This window comes from Aythya ferina, assembly GCF_964211825.1.
Source record: "Aythya ferina genome assembly, chromosome: 2".
Lineage (NCBI taxonomy): Eukaryota > Metazoa > Chordata > Aves > Anseriformes > Anatidae > Aythya > Aythya ferina.
In genome coordinates, this window is record NC_140297.1 from 87,265,589 (window position 1) to 87,285,907 (window position 20,319).

Below are 20,319 nucleotides of genomic sequence, written 5' to 3' on the forward strand. Positions count from 1 at the left end.
GAAATATAATCTCATCTTTTCTCAACAAGCAGGCAAATCTCTTGCACCTTCCCCCAGCGCTGGAATTACTCAGTTACCAAGGAATTTGTTCAGAGTGCTTGGTGAGATGACTCTGATCTAGAAAGTCCATAAGAAGCCACTCTTCAAGTAGATGAAGGAAAGAAAAAAGGAAAATGGGGCATGCAGTACACCAGTTCAAGGCTATCTTTTGGAAGAATTGGCTCTGCCGTGTAAGGCAACTGGTGAGTTTTTGGAAATGATAAAAAAAGAATATTGTAAATCTTTTGATAGAAAGAGTGTATCCTAATTTTTCTGTTGGAAAGAGTGTGTGTATCTATCTATCTATCTATCTATCTATCTTGGTTTTCCTTTCTCACTGCAGACTGTTAAAAGGTTGGCTGGCTGCTAGTGATTTTTGTTTTGCTGTCAGTCTCCTTGTTGTGGAAAACACAAGTATAGAACAACAGTGTGGTTTAACTCTAAAATAGCTGAATACAGCAATGCTTTGCAATTTTAAATTGATATACATAATCTCATAAAAGTTTTTGAAGAGCCACAACTTATATTTCAATTATCATTAGATAACTACCAGTGCTTGTAGCAGTGATGAGGATGAAAATCAATTTCTTTCACATTACAGGTAATCAATGGTGATATAAGAAAGCTTGCATAATTGGGGTCAAGTCTAGTTTTGGGGAATGCAGGCAGTGTATATTAAAATTACATATTCTTCTAAATTTCTTTTATTGTCCACTCTATAAAGCTTAATTTATTCAATTTGCAATATGCAGAGGAATATGGCAGCTACTTTAACAGCAGTAAAAATTAAAATAATATGAGATGCCATTGTTTGCTTTTTCTGTTTGCCTTTTTTTTTTTTTTTTTTTTTTGAGATAGAAAGAAGAAAACTGTCAAATGAGATTTGTTCATTCTGTTAAATTAATATTTTTGTGAGAAAGAGATGTCACTGCAATTAATATTTTCTCATTGATTTCCCTTGTCCGTGGTGATCCAGATATTTGCAATGAGGCATGTTGGCTGCTTCAGACAGGATTAATTCAATTAAATAAACATACAGCTTTTCATTTCAGAAATATTTCACTTTAAGTTGTGATTTAAAGAGATGACTTCATTTTCAAACAATGCTTTCTTAATACGAAAGACACTGGTTTTGGAAGTAATACTGTTGATTATATTTTTCACCATTCCCAAACAATTCTGAATTAAATAAAGTATGAATAGTTCCTCATACTTTAACCTGTGTGCCTTAAGTGGCTTCTCAGTATCTCCTGTTCTCCTCCACAGTGATCTACTTCTCTTCTTGCTCTCTGTCTAGTTTTTCCTCAGGTATTTTTGAAGGAAAAAATCTTAATTCATGTAAACTTTAAGTTTGCACTACTGGCAAACCTTTCCTGAACAGTGAGATGCAAAATTGCCCAAACCAGGAGTTATAATGAATGACCCTGCTTCAGTTCTGTATTATTGTGTAGGTGTATCTGTATCTGCAGAAGGTGAGTGTCTTCTCATGGCTATCTGTTGGTAGCTACAGCTAGAAGACAGGTGTGGTCTGTTGAAGAAACATGTGTCACGAGCGGCAGGTGGCATTAGATGATATCACAGCATGAAGGGTGACAGGGCTGTAAAGAAACGCTAGTGTTCTCTAAAGAGCAGGTGTTTTAACTAAAATGCAGGCGAGCATCTGCACCTTTTACTAACATGGTTCAAAGGCAGTGTAGGTAATAGCTATATTTGGACTTCACTCAGAGTTTGAAGTTGCTGTGGTGTAAAACATACCTTCCATTTCTTAGGTTTTAGACACTGTTGCTTCTGAGCTCTGTATTTTGGAAGCTCAGGAGATGCATGCTACCAGGCAACTGTGTTACTGAATTTTTCTATCACTGTTCCCTAATTATTCTTTGTGTAGAATTAATTGCCATCGAAGTTTGCAGCTGAGATTGTATTGTAGCTAGCTTAAGGGTGAAATATGGCTCCTGAAGGTTCTTGTGGCCCTGGAAATGAAAAGATGGGGTAATGTGAGATATGGCTGTGGGCAACCTCAGGCCTGTTAGCTGGGCCTGGAGTGCTTTGCTGCTGGGGATGATGAAGGCAGCTTTTCGAGAAGGATGACTACAGGTGAAAGAAAGGATGCAATGGCATCAGTCAGGGAGCCCAGGGGAGGATGAGAAGATGCAATGGTCACAGTTCAGGACAGCAGGCACCAGGGAAGAGTGAGGAACTGCAGCAAGGTCCAGCACAATGCTGAGTTCTCAAGAGGATCAGCTGGAGGAAAGCTGTAATCACGTTGTCCCAGGCTTATTCTGTATTGATTAGAAGGAAATGTGTACAAACATTATCAACAGAAGAAGTGAAAACTGCTTTTGTACTCTGAAAGCAGCATATTTGGCAAAGTTATAAGTACTTTAAAAAAGTCTTAACTGCTAATTTGTTTTTAACAATTTTATTTTGCCATAAGTAGTTATAGAGGAAATATTTATTTATTTATTTATTTGATTAAAAGATACAAATTTAACTGATTTGTTCTCTAGTTTTGTTTTTCTTTGTAGCACTAATGATGTTTTCATTTCCCTTTTCAGGTCCTGTCTCTTGCTGAAATACTCTGGCCTTGTGTGCTCTTCTTGGTACTGGCTGCAATCCGCTTTCAGGAACCCCCAAAATACAAGGAAAGCTGTATGTTTTGTTTCACTTACACTCTCTTTTGCTGGCCTCCGCTTGAAGAAGTACTTAGGAATTATTAAAGATAAACTGTAATGGGGTGTGCTGGAGTGGTGTTGACTTAATTGTAGTGAAGTCAGTAGAAAGAACCTTAGAATGTGTTTAAGTTTTGTTCAGCTGTAGCTCCTCAGCAAACCATATTCAGATGGCTGAAAAAAATATAGAGTTTAAGGTATGAATTTTCAGAACAGGTTTAGACATAAACCTTTGGAATAAGTTGAATTTCTTTGGTTTTAGTTGTACTTAATTTTTTTTTTTTTTTTTTTTTTTTTTTTTTTCCTATTGACAAGAAGTTCAGTTTAGACGACTGTCCCAGAGAGAGATAATTATGCAGTAGATGTCAACAGTTAGGCAAGATTAATCTTAACCCTACCCATTTCCTGGGAATTAGAATGAACACTTTTAAATTCTTCCAAGTTCTTTTTTTGCTTTTATCTTGTCAAGTGTTAACTTCATTCAGAAAATAGTTACTTAGGGTATTGTATTTTATTCAGTTTATTATTCTATTATTCACAGATGTCAGTACTTCTAATTAGTAGTTTTACAGGGAATGGCAGGCTGGGTTCCCAAATAGGGCAACTTCCCAGAATAACAAAGAAGTGAAGTAGCAGTTAAACCAGTAAGTGAAGAGACAACAAAAGATGATTGGCTATATTACTCACTGCACAAGAGCTTCAAGAACTTAAGATAGTCTGTATTTAAAGCAAGTGTGTAAGTCTTGGACCTCTCAGTTAATAAGTGAATTAGTTGTACATTCTACACAGGAGACTTTAGAATTAGTACTTTGAAGAAAGCTTGGCAAGTAAGCCAAGTGGGGCCCTTACCAAACATGGGGCAGCTTCTAGATCCTTCTCACAGAAACCACCCCTATGGCCTGCTGCTACCAAAACCTTGCCACGTAAACCCACTACAGAAATAGTACATGTTCTGTTTCAGTATAATGTTTATTCATTCTGTTTAATTCATCATTCTGCTACATGAAATAACTTATGTGAATTGCAATAGTGGCTTCTAATGTGTACTTTGTTGTCATAATTTTTGTAAGGGGCATACCATAATGCATCAGTCTCATAGGGCCAAACAGGATGTGTATTTAGTTGGTTACTTGATAATGTACTTTAAGAGATAAGTGTTAACCATGTAAGATATTACAAGGTTTGCAAATGTCAGTCTTTAACTTCCTTAGTAATCAGTCTGGTAAAACAATTGTAGATATGTAGAGTGAAACGTCTGGAGAGAATCTAGTGTGTGCTATATATGTTTACTTTAGAGTAGCTCTGGTCTGGATCCAAGTATGCAATGCATGCTAGGGGCCTGAGTGCATTAGGGGTACTCGTAGAGTGCATCCTCCATATTGGGCTGACAGTCTAGCAAGCATATGTTGCAATGGTATTAATTCCATGAAAACAAACTTTCCAGAAACTGCTCCCTAATGTCTGGTTGTCATAGTCTGGCATGGGAGTTATCAGTTTTCTGTGGTGAATTAGTTGTGCTTAACAGAACACCTGCCACTGGTACAACTTTATTGTTCACAGGTGACAAAGCAACTTCCTAGAAGAAGAGAGCACAATGTTATGGTACAGGCTTTGTAACTGCAGTATCCTGGGTTTTAATTCTGCCACTGCTTGATTTAGGTTACTTAGAAGCTCGAGATTTGCCAAGTCGGGGCCTTTATCCTTTCATGAGAACTCTTTTCTGTAATGTTGGCTCCAGATGTAGGAATACCAGTTACACAACACAGAAAAACAACCACTTACGGTAAGATGTACTAATTTATACAGTGCTTTAAGTGTCACAGTGCATCTTTCTCTACAGCAAATATTTGTATTTATGTATTTATTTTTTTGGTAGAGAGGAAGAATAAGAGTTCTGTTACCACATGCTAAAAGTTTCCTTTAGTCTTGTTATGAATGGAAAAGACATGGGGCTTTAGTCATGCCTATTTCTAATTTTCTTTGCTTTTCATGGGAATTTCTTGCTGTTATCAGACACTAAAAGCTATTTTGGAGAAAGCTGGGGGAAACCTTGTGATATTCTTGCTCTTCAGTGCTGCCACCCAAGACCATACTTTTATCCTTCATTGGAAAGCCTATTGTTATACAAAGGTGAGATTGACCAACAGAAAGTATATCATGTGGATTTATACTTTAGGAGCAAACATGATGGGAGGTGTAAACATAGAAAAGCAAAACAGGGATAGCTCTCAAGTAAGACACACAAAGAGCCAAAAGGAATAGCAGAAGCTCTTTTAATTAAAAGAATGTGAAAAAGAAAACTGTAAGAGAGCCTTATCATGGGATCCCAGAATGCAGAAAGAGAAAAAAGTTAATGCGACTTTGAGCTTTCTTTAAGAAATGTAGTGCATCCATCTACTACAAAGTGTTGAAAAAACTGAGTTGCAAAGACTTTTATACAAACTGACACCACATGTGACTGAAGAATGTAGTCATAAGCAACCTTTCAAAATATATAATAATAAAGTAAAATTAAAGTAAGATAAATAGAGTATTTGTGTATATATGTATTCTTCATTCTCAGAAAAACTGAGAATATCTACCAAAAAGATTTTTACAGGTTTGAGTCAACTAAGGGACTATGTGCATCATGGTTTTTATGGTTTATTATTGTAGAAGCTTATAGATAACATTAGTTTTATAGACAGCAATAAATTCAGCTTGCAGCAAGTTGGAACACTTCAGTATCACAATAATTGGCCATAATGTTTGCTTTGATTAGCCTGTTGTAGTTATTTTTTATATGTAGAGAGGTATTGATTGAGCATAAGATCATGCAAAATAAATCTTGTTTATGCACCAACACTGTCTCTGTAAAACAATAATTCATTAGTAGAATTGAAGTCATAACAATTTAAGCTGGAATCATTATTAGAACAGATCTATTATCACACAAAATATTTCTATGTGATAATACTTGTTATTGTAGCAATATCTCTTAAAAAATAATAGTAAATTCTAATGATAATTGTGTAGTTAAGATTGTTACATAACCACTTCATTTCTAACCCCTTCCTTGGGGGTTGTGCTTGCCCTTCCACTGCTGCTCTGGCTCATAAAGTCAATGGCTTCAATCTGGTGGCAGAGGCGTAGTTATTGCAGGTCATGGTTTGGAGCATATTTTCTGGAGAAATGTGTATTTGATGGCTTCTTTTATATGCCAGAGTGCACTTGAAGTCACATGCTTTTGTACCTTGTTCATTCATCACTGTTTTGCAGACCCATGTTACTTCTGAATTTATATGGTCCATCCAAATATATACATTATCTCTTACATGTTAGATACTCATTCTTTTTTCTCATTAGTCATGAAATTGGCTTTGTACAGCTATGGTTCTACATTTTTAACTGAGCAATAGTAAGTTCTGTATAGTCGTGGACTTGCCAGGGCTAGTTTGTGCCCAATCTCTTATCAAGCCATACATTACTCCAGTACAGTGCATCATGAGTCTACACTTCTTAAGGCCTCTACTATCATAGAGGGTCCGTGTTCCTCTGTGATGCTTTCCTATATTTGTCATAATTATCTTATGTATTAAATAGTCACATGTTACTCCTTCGTGTTTAAAACTGTCGTGCCATTATACATTGACAAGTGAAAGTAAAATAAATAGCTGTAGCCACTTGGCCAGAAAAAACAAAGCCACAGGCACACTTCAGGTTCAGACAAAATAAAAGTGACAAGCCTCTGTGCTGTGGCCTTGCAAACTCAGTACAAAGTGTGTTGTCTGTTACCTGCAGAGGCAGTATCATCTTACTGGGTTATAGGGTTACAAATAGCTCCTGACCTTTTTAAAAAATATTTAAATATTTCCTAAAAGGATATTTTTTATTTACATCACCACCCCAGTTGCTGTTTAAGTGTGTTAAACCTCTAGAAGCTATGAATTTTATTTACTGCTTTGCATGATTACTTACGCTGCTTTGACTGAACTGCCCAAATTATATTCCATTTCAAAAGAAAAGCAGGATGAAATTTCCTCGAGGCAGTCTTAGACCTACTTAGGGATGAGGAAAATTATCTGCTTTCATTTTTTTCAAGTGAAAAACAAAATGCATCCATGTATGTATATTTATACACTCAGTAGGCTACGTGAAGTAGCATGTAGCCTAGGTCAGGAAAAGGGTAAAAAGGTAACATGGAGTTCATCCTGAGGTCAGTCTATTCCAGCAGGTCCATCAGCATAAATTAAATCAAGCTAGGGGCTGCTCTGGCTTATGCTGGCTGCCAACAGCCTTAGGAATGCAGATTGTCAGCTTGATCAGCCAAACATAACTGAATCCTACGCTGTCCCTGTGTTGAATGGACAGAAGGGGTGCTATAGGAACAGCAGTATCAAATATCTTCCCTTTGAGGATTTATGTCAAACCATGGCAGGTTCTCTACAGACATTTTCAGGGACAGTTTGCATCAACAATGTTGTGCTTATTAAGGGTAAATCAAAGACCATGTATAACTTGCACGGACACTTGACCCATTTATTTTCACAGTGTATACCACATTGTTGTTCACATTTTGAAATATAGTTACTTTTTTCTTTTTAAATTAAATAATTAAAAAATAAACTAATAATTAAAAAACAAAACAACAACAACAACAAAACAGACAAACTAATCCTCTTACTTCTGCTGTAACCTCCACTATGAAAATCATAAACCACCCAAATAGCTGTTCAGGCCAAGAGGCTCCATCAACAGGCTGTTGGTGAGATGAGCCAGGTGAAGGCTATGATCAACTCTGTAACTTTGATTTGCTGCAAAATCTACCCCCTTGACATGGTTTTGGCTGGGATTGGCTAATTTTCTTTATAAAGAAGCTCACATGATGCTATGTTTTGGATTCTTGATGACAGTAGGGGTGGTAACATGCTGATGGTTTAGTTGTTACAGAGCAGAGCTCACACAGAGTCAAGGCTTTTCCAGCTCCTGGTGCTGCCCTGCCAGTGAGGAGGCTGGGGGTGCCCCAGGAGCTGGGAGGGGACACAGCCAGGACAGCTGGCCCAAGGGATGTCCCACGTAGTGTAGGGTCATGCTCAGCAATAACAGATGGGGGAAAGGAGGAGGAAGAGGGGGACATTCAGAGTGATATTTTTTGTCTTCCCAAGGAACCATTACATGCTATGAACCCTGCTGTCCTGAGCACCTGCCTGCAGATGGGAAGCAGAGAAAAAAATCCTTGATTTGCTTTGTCTGTGGATGTGGTTTTTGCTTTACCCAGTGAACTGTCCTTACCTCAACCCGTATCTCGCACTTTTACCTTTCCAGTTCTCTCCCCCATTCCACCTGGGGAGAGTGAGTGTATGGCTGGGTGGTGCTGAGCTGCCTGCCAGGTTAAACCATAAGACGCCTTCTCTGATGCCTGGGAAAGGCATTTTTCAACAGCTGTTGTCTTCAGCTACTGCAAAAGCTGCTGGCTTGCAGCAATTTGATGCAATTCTCCAGCCTGTTATATCACAGAATCAAAGAATTTCTAAGTTGGAAGAGACCTCAAGATCATCGAGTCCAACCTCTGACCCTCTGACCTAACCTTGTTAGTGGAGGACTAACAAGGAGGACTAACAAGTCCTCCACTAAACCATATTACTAAGCTCAACATCTAAACGTCTTTTAAAGACCTCCAGGGATGGTGATGATGGTGACTCAACCACTTCCCTGGGCAGCCCGTTCCAATGCCTAACACCCCTTTTGGTAAAGAAGTTCTTCCTAACGTCCAATCTAAAACTCCCCTGGCACAACTTAAGCCCATTCCCCCTCGTCCTGTCACCAGGCACGTGGGAGAACAGACCAACCCCCACCTCACTACAGCCTCCTTTAAGGTACCTGTAGAGAGCAATAAGGTCACCCCTGAGCCTGCTTTTCTCCAGGCTGAACAAACCCAGCTCTCTCAGCTGCTCCACATAAGACTTGTTCTCCAGGCCCCTCACCAGCTTGGTCGCCCTTCTCTTTTCTCGCTCTAGCACCTCCATGTTCTTCTCGTAGCAAGGGGCCCAAAACTGAACACGCTACTTGAGGTGTGGCCTCACCAGAGCCGAGTACAGGGGGACGATCACTTCCCTAGGCTTGCTGGCCACACTGCTTCTTATACAAGCCCAGATGCTGTTGGCCTTCTTGGCCACCTGAGCACAATGCTGGCTCATATTCAGCCGACTATCCACCATCACTCCCAGGTCCTTCTCTGCCAGGCAGCTTTCCAGCCACTCATCTCCCAGCCTGTAGCTCTGCTTGGGGTTGTTGCGCCTTAGGTGCAGGACCCGGCACTTGGCCTTGTTAAACTTCATGCAGTTGACCTCAGCCCATCGGTGCAGCCTATCCAGATCCTCCTGCAGAGCCTTCCTACCCTTGAGCAGATAGACACACACACCTAACTTGGTGTCATCTGCGAACTTCCTGAGGGTGCACTCGATGCCCTCATCCATATGTTGCAGTATCTCAGACCTCTTCATTGCCGAGTATGTATAGGAGCTCTGATAGCAAAGGGCATCTGTCTCATCTCTTTCCAGAATGTTTCAAAAGATGCAAAAACCTTATTTCTAAGCACATTGTTTTATTTTTCTTTACTTAACTTCATGTGATGTTTAAATAGCTGTAGTTAACAGTATCGATATTAAGACCTGTTTACCTCCAAAACAGGTGTTTGCTAAACTTTCACAAATTTGAAACTAAATCTACTAAGGCCCAGAGGTAGCCTTAGTCCTGATATCGCTGTGAAAAATGTTCCATCATCATGCAGCATCATGTGCTGAGACCACATTTTGCTTGTGCTGTGTTACAGACTTTCTCTGGAAAACACACAGGAGAAAACCAGGAAGATTGCATGGGTGTGGTGGTTTTACTCTGGTGGGCAGCTGAGTTACACCACAGCCACTCTCCCACTCCCCCTCCTCAAAGGGAAAGGGGGAGAAAATATGACACAAAGGGCTCAAGGGGTGAGATAAGGATGGGGAGATCGCTCAACAATTATCGTGACGGGTAAAACAGACTCAGAGTAGAGAGGTAGTAGATTTATTGCGTATTACTAACAAGCTAGAAAAGTGAGAAACAAAGGAAAGAAACCAAAAACGCCTTTTCCTCCCATCCACCCTTTTCTACCTCCTCCCCCCCAAGCAGCACAGGAGAACGGGGGAATGGGGGCTGTGGTCAGTCTATAGCGCTTCATCTCCACTGCTCCTTCTCAGTCACTCTTGTCCCCTGTGCCATGGGGTTCCTCCCACAGGATGAAGTCCTTGATGAACTGATCCAGCATGGGCTTCCCACAGGCAGCAGCTGGATTTCATGCCTGGAGTTTCTATCCATTCCATAACCAATTAAGAACAACACTTTTTTGTTTCTTTATATACATATAAAATTTTATTGCATTTTGGAGGGACTATAATAGTGTGCAAAGTGGAGGGTAAAGATCCTATCTTTCCATGGCAGATGCAGTAAGCTGTTGTCCAGCATGTGTACTGATGTTGATGATTATGTCTTGCCTCCAGGCCATCCTGAGATCATGCAGAATGGGAACCAACACAACTTGGGCTTTGCTGTTTTAGGGAGATTTTTAACATGGTGGAAGGGGCCAGGTTGAGAAGAGTGTGCTGAGGAGGCTTCTGAAAATCACAGGTCTAAATGGTATTGCACATTACAGCTCAGATCTCAGATAAATGAAGAATTGCTCTTAAGAGCATTCTTACTGTTATTCTAAGTAACTGGGTAATTTGGACTGAAGTGGTGTTTCTTGTTCATGGCTTTAGGGAATGCCACTTGCTTTTACACGGTCAAAGAGATGCAGAGGCTTTTGACTCTTTTGCAATATTTTGTCATGGGCTGAACTAATATAAACGTATGTCTTCAGTCTGATTTTTTGTCCTCATACAAACATTCCTGGAAAGTCACAAGGGAAAGAGTTGCTATGGATGATAATGAAATGATATAGGTACCTTCTCCTAGTACCCTGGTTCTAATTATTCATGTCTTCTCCTACAAATTGCTGGTTTCCTCCTTTTTGCTGTCCCTTGCCTTTTCTCTTTATTGTTCCTTGCAGCTGCTGCTGTTAGCTTACTCCTGTGTGTGTAAAGGTAGTCAATATCTGTCTTCTGCCCCAGAAAGCACAAGTTTCTTTGGGAAAGTAGCAGTACAACAGTCAAGTATTCTGATTGGCAAACTGAAAATTGCTTGTCTTGACTGTTCCTGCAGCTGATTGAGGACTCTATTTTCATATTTTTTTTTGGCAAGATGGTGACATCTTTCTGCAACTTTGTCTAACTTGTGCTGAATTAAGAAACTAGGAGTGTCTCATAGCATTGCTATTAGGAAATAAATGTGATCCCTCTAATACCATATTAAAAAAAATTTAAAACTTAGCACAGATATTTAATATATAGAACTTCTGTGACATGTTTCATAAAATTGAACCTGAAAACTAAGATCATTCCTGTTGCCATTTCTACTTCCCAAGGAGGTTGAGCTCAACTCCAAGAGTGGCCAAGAAATGGCTGTGGCAACGAGGACAAGAGGGGCACAAGTGGCAGCTGGCTGACATAATTCCTCTGGGAGTGCCTGTAAAGCTAATAGCTCAGAAACAGTTTGCCTGAACTGCTGCTCTTGTGCTGCTGAGAGGCTTGTGTTTGGGAGAGGGGTGTTTGTGAGTATTTCTGGTTGCACTTGCTGCCTTCTCTTCTGTCATAGCTGGCCACCCCCACTGAACTTGCTGCACTACCAAGTAAACAAGTTTTGAAGCTCTGAGATGAAGACCAGACAATATTTTTCCTTGCTCTGATTGAGAAGTGGTTGCTAAACAGACTCTGCTTATCTACTACATTTGCTACCTACCTGCTCTGAGAACTGCTTGCTGCTCTGCTCATGCGGTTTGAGGCCAGATGGTTTCTGTGATGGGATTACTTTTGAGAGATTTCAATAACAGAAATGATTAATGTTCACTCAGGTCAGCCTGTTCTATTAGATGTGCTTCTGCTATGCATTAAAAGGTATCTGTAGCATAAAAAATAAGAAGCCAAGGTTGCTTTTTGGTTGTTCCCCTGCTCTTTATCAACCCAAGATTTGTGGATCTGAGGTGCAACATAGCAATGGGTTTGGAGGAGAGGGTACTATTAATTCCCGCATCACCATCATCAGTCCAGCCTGGTGTTGGCAAGAGGTCATCAGCACCATAAGCCTAGCTGTGTGCTCCCGTGTGAGTAAAGGTGACCTTTTCCCTGGGAACATTGTTATATGCAGTGCCTCTGAAATAGGAAGGTTTGTATATAGGTAGCAAGGCTGCATCAAGAACCACAGGTTATTTGTGATACTGTCTTTATGTTCTGCTTCTCTGATCACTCATGATTATTTTAATTTGCCTTGTTTCATGAATTTAGGTGCCAATTTGAAGTTCAGTGAACATCTGGAAAATAAAATGTATGTAGAAAATCCTGTGGAAACTAATCTAGAGTATTATGTTTTTATTTTTTTTTTTTAATTTTTTTATTATTTATTTATTTATTTATTTATTATTTTTTTTTAAAGTTCTGACTGGATTTGTTTTAACCGATGTTGTTACTCTGGTCAAGCATTAGACCCTTGTTCACGCTCAAAAGGCACACATTTTCAGTGTATCTGGTGTTGCTGTTCTTTTTCTTTTCCAAACATCAGTGTTTCTAGCTCTCAGAAATTTCAGGCAGTAGGTGTATTGGTAATGTGGTAGTTTTCAAAATATGTGGTAGTTTTCAAAAGCAATAGCTAAAGTGCAGCTATTAATCACTCTGAAAGCCACCCTGTGAACAACAGAAACCTGATGTTTAAATCTCTTCTGGAAAGATGGAAAAAAATGTGGCGAGAAATTGTTCTGTCTTTAATCCATGGAAGTTTGAAGTTGGTGAAAGATTTCTCTAAAATCTACCTGGCAGTCAGCCAAGCTGGTATCAAAATAAGCTTATCTGAAACAATAAAGAACTTATTGGAAGTTCTAAGATTATTTTTTGCTCCTTGTCCGTTAGCCTAAAGTTGCAGACAACTCTGTAGATGTCAGAAAAAAATGAGGATCAGGGAGGGAGTGTAAGAGAAATGTGCTGCTTCATCTGCCCATAATCTTGTGTCCGTTTTAACAGAACTTTTAGACCTATCTGATGCAATTATGTACGGTTTTGGTTTAGTGACTTAATATCTAACTTAACTAATAAGGATGAAAACATTTTGGTAATATAGACTCAACAAAGATAGCAGATAACTATTACTAATGTTAAATAGTTTTCTTACAGTGTTTAATATTAATTCTTAACTGTAACCAGTTAGAGAATCAAATTATTTTCAGCTTAAGGGACATGAAGGTCATGTGTTGGTGGATGGTCTCAAATCATCTGTCTCAGTCCAATAATGCTTTAGTCCAATAATGCTTTAATAATTTCCTGCTTCTAACAGAATCAAGAGCCTAATGCTCTGGCAGTAGGTTATGTACAGTCTTTTCAAAGTAATTCAGAGTTTTAAAAAGCTTTTTGTATTTGGGTCCATCTGTTGTCCCTTGAGTCACAATGCTGAATTCTTTTAGTTTCCATGCTCTTGTATGCAATCTAAGTCAAGCTTAGGACTCTGGCATGACCTCTTTCTGCATGTGTTTTCCTTTCACTGTTAACTGAAGTGTGCTTAGGGTTTGTGTAGCCTTATATGAGTTGAGATACCACTGCTACTGAAAGTTTGTATAATGTGTCAAAGAACTTGTCACTGGAAAAAAATGCACCTAGAAAATTGATAATAATTGGAAGAAAAATTTTTTCTAACCTAAATATTTTCCTTTTGAGGTGCTTGTTCACGGGACTTTCTATGTTGAAGTCCTGCTCAGGACTTCAAAAAAAAAAAAAGAGTTTTCTTTTTTTTTCTTAAAAAAAAAAAAAAAAAAAAAAAAAGAGCTCCCAAGAACTAAAACAAAACAAAACTTAAAACCAAAATCAGCTACACAACCAGGGGGAGGCTGGCCCTGGGCCACAGCTCCCCTGGTGTTGAGATGGGATTTATGGGATATCATGGCATTGTAGGAATCAGCTGGAATCAATGAGACAGGATAAACTGACTCAGCATAATTAGGGAGTGGAATGGGAGAGCAGTGCCAGTTTGTAGTTTGTGAATTTCTATCTCATTAGATACTTCTTTATCAATAGGTAAGAATTGTGCTGAAAACTATCATTCACATACAAGTCTGACAAGAAAGGAATATAAGTCTTTACTGTGCTTTTTAAGTGGTGCTTATGCAACAGTTAATTGTGCTTCTAATGAAAAACAGTGATATTTTTGCTACATGACTTCAACCTAATATAATTTGAACTATATTATATATTTGAATTATATTGTATTAAAATATAATATAATTTAAGATAAAACAGAATTCAACTGCCTGGTAACATATTAAAGATGATTTTTCCATTTTTTATGGTGCCTTGGGATAGTCTAAGTAATTTTAACTTGTAAATTGAAATAGAAAATATTTCTTGACTTCTCATTTCACCTTAAAATTAGTATTGTTAGAAAACTGTTATGTTACTGAGTAGCCACAAGATGGTAGTATTGGAGAGAGAGACAAATATGTACAATGGGTTTAGCTCCAAGTTAGAATCAGTGGAAAGCCAGTAGTGATAACACAACGACATCTTTATAAATTGTTGCATGCATTTGAAAACAAAAACAAACAAACAAACAACAAACCATAATATTCCAAGTACAAACTGCATAGATTTTCAAGAAGAATGGTACCTTGAAGAGCACATCACCTAGAATTGACGTACAGTTGTTAGCATTGCTGCTTTTTTTTTGTTGTTGTTAAGGTGGCAGAACTGTTATCAAATAAACTAACTAAAAGGGGAAGGTGCCAGCCTTGGTCAGAGCCCAGAGAGAGGGTTTATCCACATTCCATCTGGTAACTTTGACTTCCCTGTTTCTGGATAACAATTGCAATGTATTGCCTTAGATCCAATAGGACAACTCAAACTTCAAGGTACAGTATACATAAAGCATGACCTGGACTCATGATACACCAGGGAAGAAAACTTGAGTGCATTCAGAAATGTTAAAGACTTCTTTTGATGTTTCTGTTTGCTGCCAGAATTGGGTTCCTTCTGTAGGTGAGCTGCTCCAGCTCAGGGATTTTTCAGTGCCCCCTTTCATGTGGTTTTGGCTCAGTAATGCAACTTGCATGCTAATGAGCTAAACAAAATAAAAGTGGTTAAATGTATAATAGTTTTAAAAACAACAACAAATACACATTTGTCAGCTACTTGCTTCCAGATTGTAATGATGTCATCTGTCCCCTTCTTTTTCCATGGAAAAGCACTTCAGGTGTCCAAGATGGTCCAGAGAGCTTTGCAGGACCAGATCTAGCCTTCTTGAAAGAGATACAGGAACTTGCAAAGGGATTTGCTGAGACCACAGAGAAAGCTGTGGCTTTAGAAAAGCTATGGGAAGAAAACTCAAAGTTCTCAGGTATGTTGTGATCTTTAAAATAATGAATTGCTTTATATATCAGGTAATGATAACCATCCAATAAAGGAACATTTCTATCTTAAAAAATAAAATGAGCAAACTCAAATTTTAGGTGATCTGAAAAAAAATAAATATCACTTTTATGATTACTATTACCATGGCTGTCATAATTCTCAGTTTTCTAAAACTGCACTTTTGTTTTACAACTTGATAGTTAACAAAGTAGTGCATTGGGAAAAGTTTAAAGATAAGGATTAATAATTTGAATATATGGTTACTTATACTGACAGTTACTTTTGAATATATGCTAGACTTTACCGAGAGGGATCTGTTGATCTGGGAAATAACCTAGTCTTTCTTTCCAGGTATTTCTGTTGTACTACAAAGTATAGGGATAGAAAATATCACCAGCTCAAATGTGGTGACCTTCAGGTGAACAAATGTACTAATGTACAAATGTACTCTTCTACTAAAAGAGTGAGACAGGAAACACCATGTTCTGATTTCTCCTTTCTGTTCCCATCCATCCTGCACATTCTTGCTGTAGCAGACCTATGCCTACACTTTCTGGCTCAGTTTTTGGGCAGAAAGGTAGAAGTAAAGCAGTTGTTTTCATGCCTGGTGATCTGGGGGCTAATATGTTCTTCTGGAAGGTATTGTGATGATTTTGCCTTACTGAAAATTGAATGGTAAGCAATTTATTTTCACAGAATCACACACACAGAATCACAGAATTTCCTAGGTTGGAAGAGACCTCAAGGTCGTCGAGTCCAACCTCCAACCTAACGCTAACAGCCCTCCACTAAACCATATCCCTAAGCTCTACATCTAAACGTCTTTTGAAGACTTCCAGGGATGGTGACTCCACCACTTCCCTGGGCAGCCTGTTCCAGTGCCTCACAACCCTTTCAGTGAAGAAGTTCTTCCTAACATCTAACCTAAAACTCCCCTGGCTCAACTTAAACCCATTCCCCCTCGTCCTGTCACCAGGCACGTGGGAGAACAGGCCAACCCCCACCTCGCTACAGCCTCCCTTGAGGTACCTAAAAAGAGCGATAAGGTCACCCCTGAGCCTCCTCTTCTCCAGGCTGAACAAGCCCAGCTCCCTCAGCCGCTCCTTGTAGGACTTGTTCTCCAGGCCCCTCATCAGCTTCGTCGCCCTTCTCTGGACTCGCTCAAGCACCTCGATGTCCTTCTTGTAGCGAGGGGCCCAAAACTGAACACAGTACTCGAGGTGCGGCCTCACCAGAGCTGAGTACAGGGGGACGATCACCTCCCTAGCCCTGCTGGTCACGCTGTTCCTAATACAAGCCAGGATGCCGTTGGCCTTCTTGGCCACCTGAGCACACTGCTGGCTCATATTCAGCCGACTATCCACCATCACTCCCAGGTCCTTCTCTGCCTGGCAGCTTTCCAACCATTCCTCTCCCAGTCTGTAGCTCTGCTTGGGGCTATTGCGCCCCAGGTGCAGGACCCGGCACTTGGCCTTGTTAAACTTCATGCAGTTGACCTCAGCCCATCGGTGCAGCCTATCCAGATCCTCCTGCAGAGCCTTCCTACCCTCAAGCAGATCGACACACGCACCTAACTTGGTGTCATCTGCGAACTTACTGAGGGTGCACTCGATGCCCTCGTCCAGATCATCGATGAAGATATTAAAGAGGACCGGCCCCAGCACCAAGCCCTGGGGGACGCCACTAGTGACTGGCCTCCAACTGGACTTGGCTCCATTCACCACGACTCTTTGGGCCCGGCTATCCAGCCAGTTTCTAACCCAACGAAGCGTGCGCCAGTCCAAGCCAAGAGCAGCCAGTTTCTTGAGGAGAATGCTGTGGGAGACGGTGTCAAAAGCCTTGCTGAAGTCAAGGTAGACCACATCCACAGCCTTTCCCTCATCCACCCAGCGCGTCACTCTGTCATAGAAGGAGATCAGGTTCGTCAGGCATGACCTGCCTTTCATAAAGCCATGCTGACTGGGCCTGATTGCCTGCTTCCCCTTCAAGTGCTGCATGATGACTCTCAGGAGGATCTGCTCCATGAGCTTCCCTGGCACTGAGGTCAAACTGACAGGCCTGTAGTTTCCCGGGTCTGCCCTCCGGCCCTTCTTGTAGATGGGCGTCACGTTTGCTAGCCGCCAGTCGATTGGGACCTCCCCCGATAGCCAGGACTGTTGATAAATGATGGACAGTGGCTTGGCCAGCTCCTCTGCCAGTTCCCTCAGTACCCTTGGGTGGATCCCATCCGGCCCCATCGACTTGTGCACATCTAAGTGCCGTAGCAGGTCACCAACCAGTTCTTCATGGATAATGAGGGCCACATCCTGTTCCCCATCCCCTTCCACCAGCTCAGGGTACTGGGTATCCAGAGAACATCCGGTATTGCCGCTAAAGACTGAGGCAAAGAAGGCATTGAGCACCTCCGCCTTTTCCTCATCTCTTGTAACTAAGTTTCCCCCCGCATCCAGTAAAGGATGGAGATTCTCCTTAGTCCTCCTTTTTGTGTTGATGTATTTATAGAAACATTTTTTGTTATCTTTAATGGCAGTAGCCAGATTGAGCTCCAGATGAGCTTTGGCCTTCCTAATTTTGTCCCTGCACAGCCTCGCTACTTCTTTAAAGTCCTCCTTAGTGGCCTGCCCACTTTTCCAAAGCTTATAAACCCTCTTTTTCCTCCTAAGATCAAGCCACAATTCTCTGTTGAGCCAGGCCGGCCTTCTTCCCCGCCAGCTCGTCTTTGGGCACGTGGGTACAGACCGTTCCTGCGCCATGAAGACTTCCCTCTTGAAGATCGCCCAGCCTTCCTGGACCCCTCTGCCCTTCAGAACTGCCTCCCAAGGGACTCCACCAACCAGTGTCCTTAGCAGTTCAAAGTCAGCCCTCCGAAAGTCCAATACAGCGGTTTTACTGGTCCCCTTCCTGGCCTCGCCAAGAATAGTGAACTCCACCATTGCGTGGTCACTCTGCCCGAGACAGCTCCCGACGATTTTGTTTCTGTGGTAATTGTAAAAATACCAGAAAGCGGAGAAATGTGGTGGATCACTGTCTTTCTAGTGTATTACTTCTTCCACACCTGTTTTCTCCTGTAGAAATGCACTTTGTTTACTACTTGCTATTTCTTATAATATGGAATTTTTCTGAAGTTAATAATGCCTTTGTGTAAAGGAAAAATATCTGATTTTTACAGGGCTCCATAACAGCACCACTTTTCTTACTGTAAGTATTTCTACATTTTATTTGTAAATTACAGTTCTTGATTTTGAAGCATCTTTATTGTAATAGTTAGAATTTTGTATCCTGTCAAGTTTTAGTAAAATACCCTTTTAAAAAATGGTATGCTTTTGAAAGGAAAAAAAAATGTCTTGAATGCTTGATAAAAGTTCAATGATTTATTGATTACCAGTTTAAGCAAGTCTAGGTTGTTTGTAGTGAAAATCCACAGGTACTTGAAGGCTAGTTATTTATTAGGACCAATTTAAAACACTATCTGCCAAACCTTGAGTATTTCTGTAAAATCATATTACAAAAAAATTTAGAAGGAACTCTCATATTAATGTTTTCTTATTATTGAAAAACAAGCAAACCCCTTAGAAAAGGATTACAGTGAGATTTGAAAGATGAGGCTCTTGCTTGGACATTACTTCGAATTTAGATTTATTATATGAATATGGCAAGCAGACTCTTTCACTTGGGAGTGAAGGAAGGCAGGTTTGTAAGATGTAGCATAACTCCTTCCAGAACTTACTTGGCATAGTGTGTGACATGAGTTTGGGCTCTGTGTAGTCTTCCACTCTTGCAATCTCAACAGAAGGAGGGAGACTGAATGGGCATGGTAGTGGATTTTCACTGCTGTCAGTTTTGTACCTTTCACAGAACAATAGTTTTGCTTTAAAATTATTGAAAAAATATTTTTCTCTATACTTCATTGATTACAACTTGCAACTGCATGAAACCTGTATTTCCAGTTTATGTAACTTGAAATGAGATGGCATTTTCACAGTAACATTTATCAATTTCTCATGAGCTTCTTGATTGAAATTTAATTTGTTCTGGAATATAAAACAGAAAAAAAGTTTTTTCAGTATTAAGAGTGTATTTAATTGAGAGTAGCCAATCATTATTAACAGCCTGTATATGCAAGCTTTTTGTAGAAGGCATGCTCATGCTAGTATTATCCAAAAGAGCCCTGATGAAACATTAACCTAGATAAATAAGGGCTGCATAATGAGCAACTATGACAAATCCTATGTTTTACATACGCATCTGATAGCTTAGTCCTGTAAAAGATTTGATTTTAGCCAACAGTTCATCTTTCAAAAGCCATTTTCATAAAAATAATACTTGACATCTATCCCCCTGCTTTCCCTGGAGGAGATGTGAGGCGAGAATGGCAAGTCCCTGGCAGGATGCTGGTCTTTACTCCCTAGACTTACAAAATTAATTGCCAGACTAAAGAGCTCTTTGTGTTAGAGGTCTCAAAGGTAACCATGCTTTTTGGGAGTGTGTAATGTGTCTCCTTACAATTCTGAGCAGAAAGAATGTTTAACTCTTCTAGCTCGATTTTCCATGAGAGCAGAGAAATCTGTGAAACAAAACTGCTGTAAATTCAAAGTACGACCAAAATGTGATGAATTAATGGAGCTAGAGGGTACATTTCCAACCTGAAAAATTGTTTGAAATAGTTTAAAATTAAAGAGTGCTGAGGAAATAGCAGGTACTTGCTAGTTTTTTCTGCTAATGGGAATGTCATGTGTAAATGTGTTTTCCTCCCATACAGATGGATTTGAATGAAGCTGAAGAAATGATTTCTAGAGTAGAAAACCTGTACAAACAACCTTCCTTCTGGAACCTTCTGCACTCGCTTCCTCACCTTGAATTGAACAACTTTTATACGGAGGATGGGTTAGCTGCCATAGCACAGTTTCTAGAAGTTATTAAAAAGTAAGTACTCTTAAATGCTTAAAGTGCTCTGCTTTAATATTTTACCTGAAATTCTCATTCTTTTCACAGGATATTTAATATCAGCATCCTTGTAGGACAAGGAAGGTGGCATTTTTTTCTGTTGACTAGATACTGCTTTTATAAAGATGTGGTAGATTTCACCCATTCTGAGCCCTTCATAACTGTATTTCTTC

At 39.9% G+C, this 20,319-nt stretch overlaps 1 protein-coding gene across 1 annotated transcript in view; it reads left to right on the top strand.

Moving 5' to 3' along the window:
* Positions 1–20,319, top strand: part of LOC311432461 (ATP-binding cassette sub-family A member 13-like) — a gene marked incomplete at its 3' end in the record, with an annotated part of 44,774 nt that continues 24,455 nt past the window's right edge. The window contains exons 1-6 of the mRNA XM_084510910.1: positions 1–242; positions 2,595–2,688; positions 4,368–4,491; positions 15,037–15,188; positions 18,372–18,400; positions 19,962–20,125. Of these exons, the coding sequence (XP_084367036.1) occupies positions 174–242; positions 2,595–2,688; positions 4,368–4,491; positions 15,037–15,188; positions 18,372–18,400; positions 19,962–20,125 (632 nt within the window). The 5' untranslated portion in view covers positions 1–173. The remainder of the gene's footprint in view (positions 243–2,594; positions 2,689–4,367; positions 4,492–15,036; positions 15,189–18,371; positions 18,401–19,961; positions 20,126–20,319) is intronic.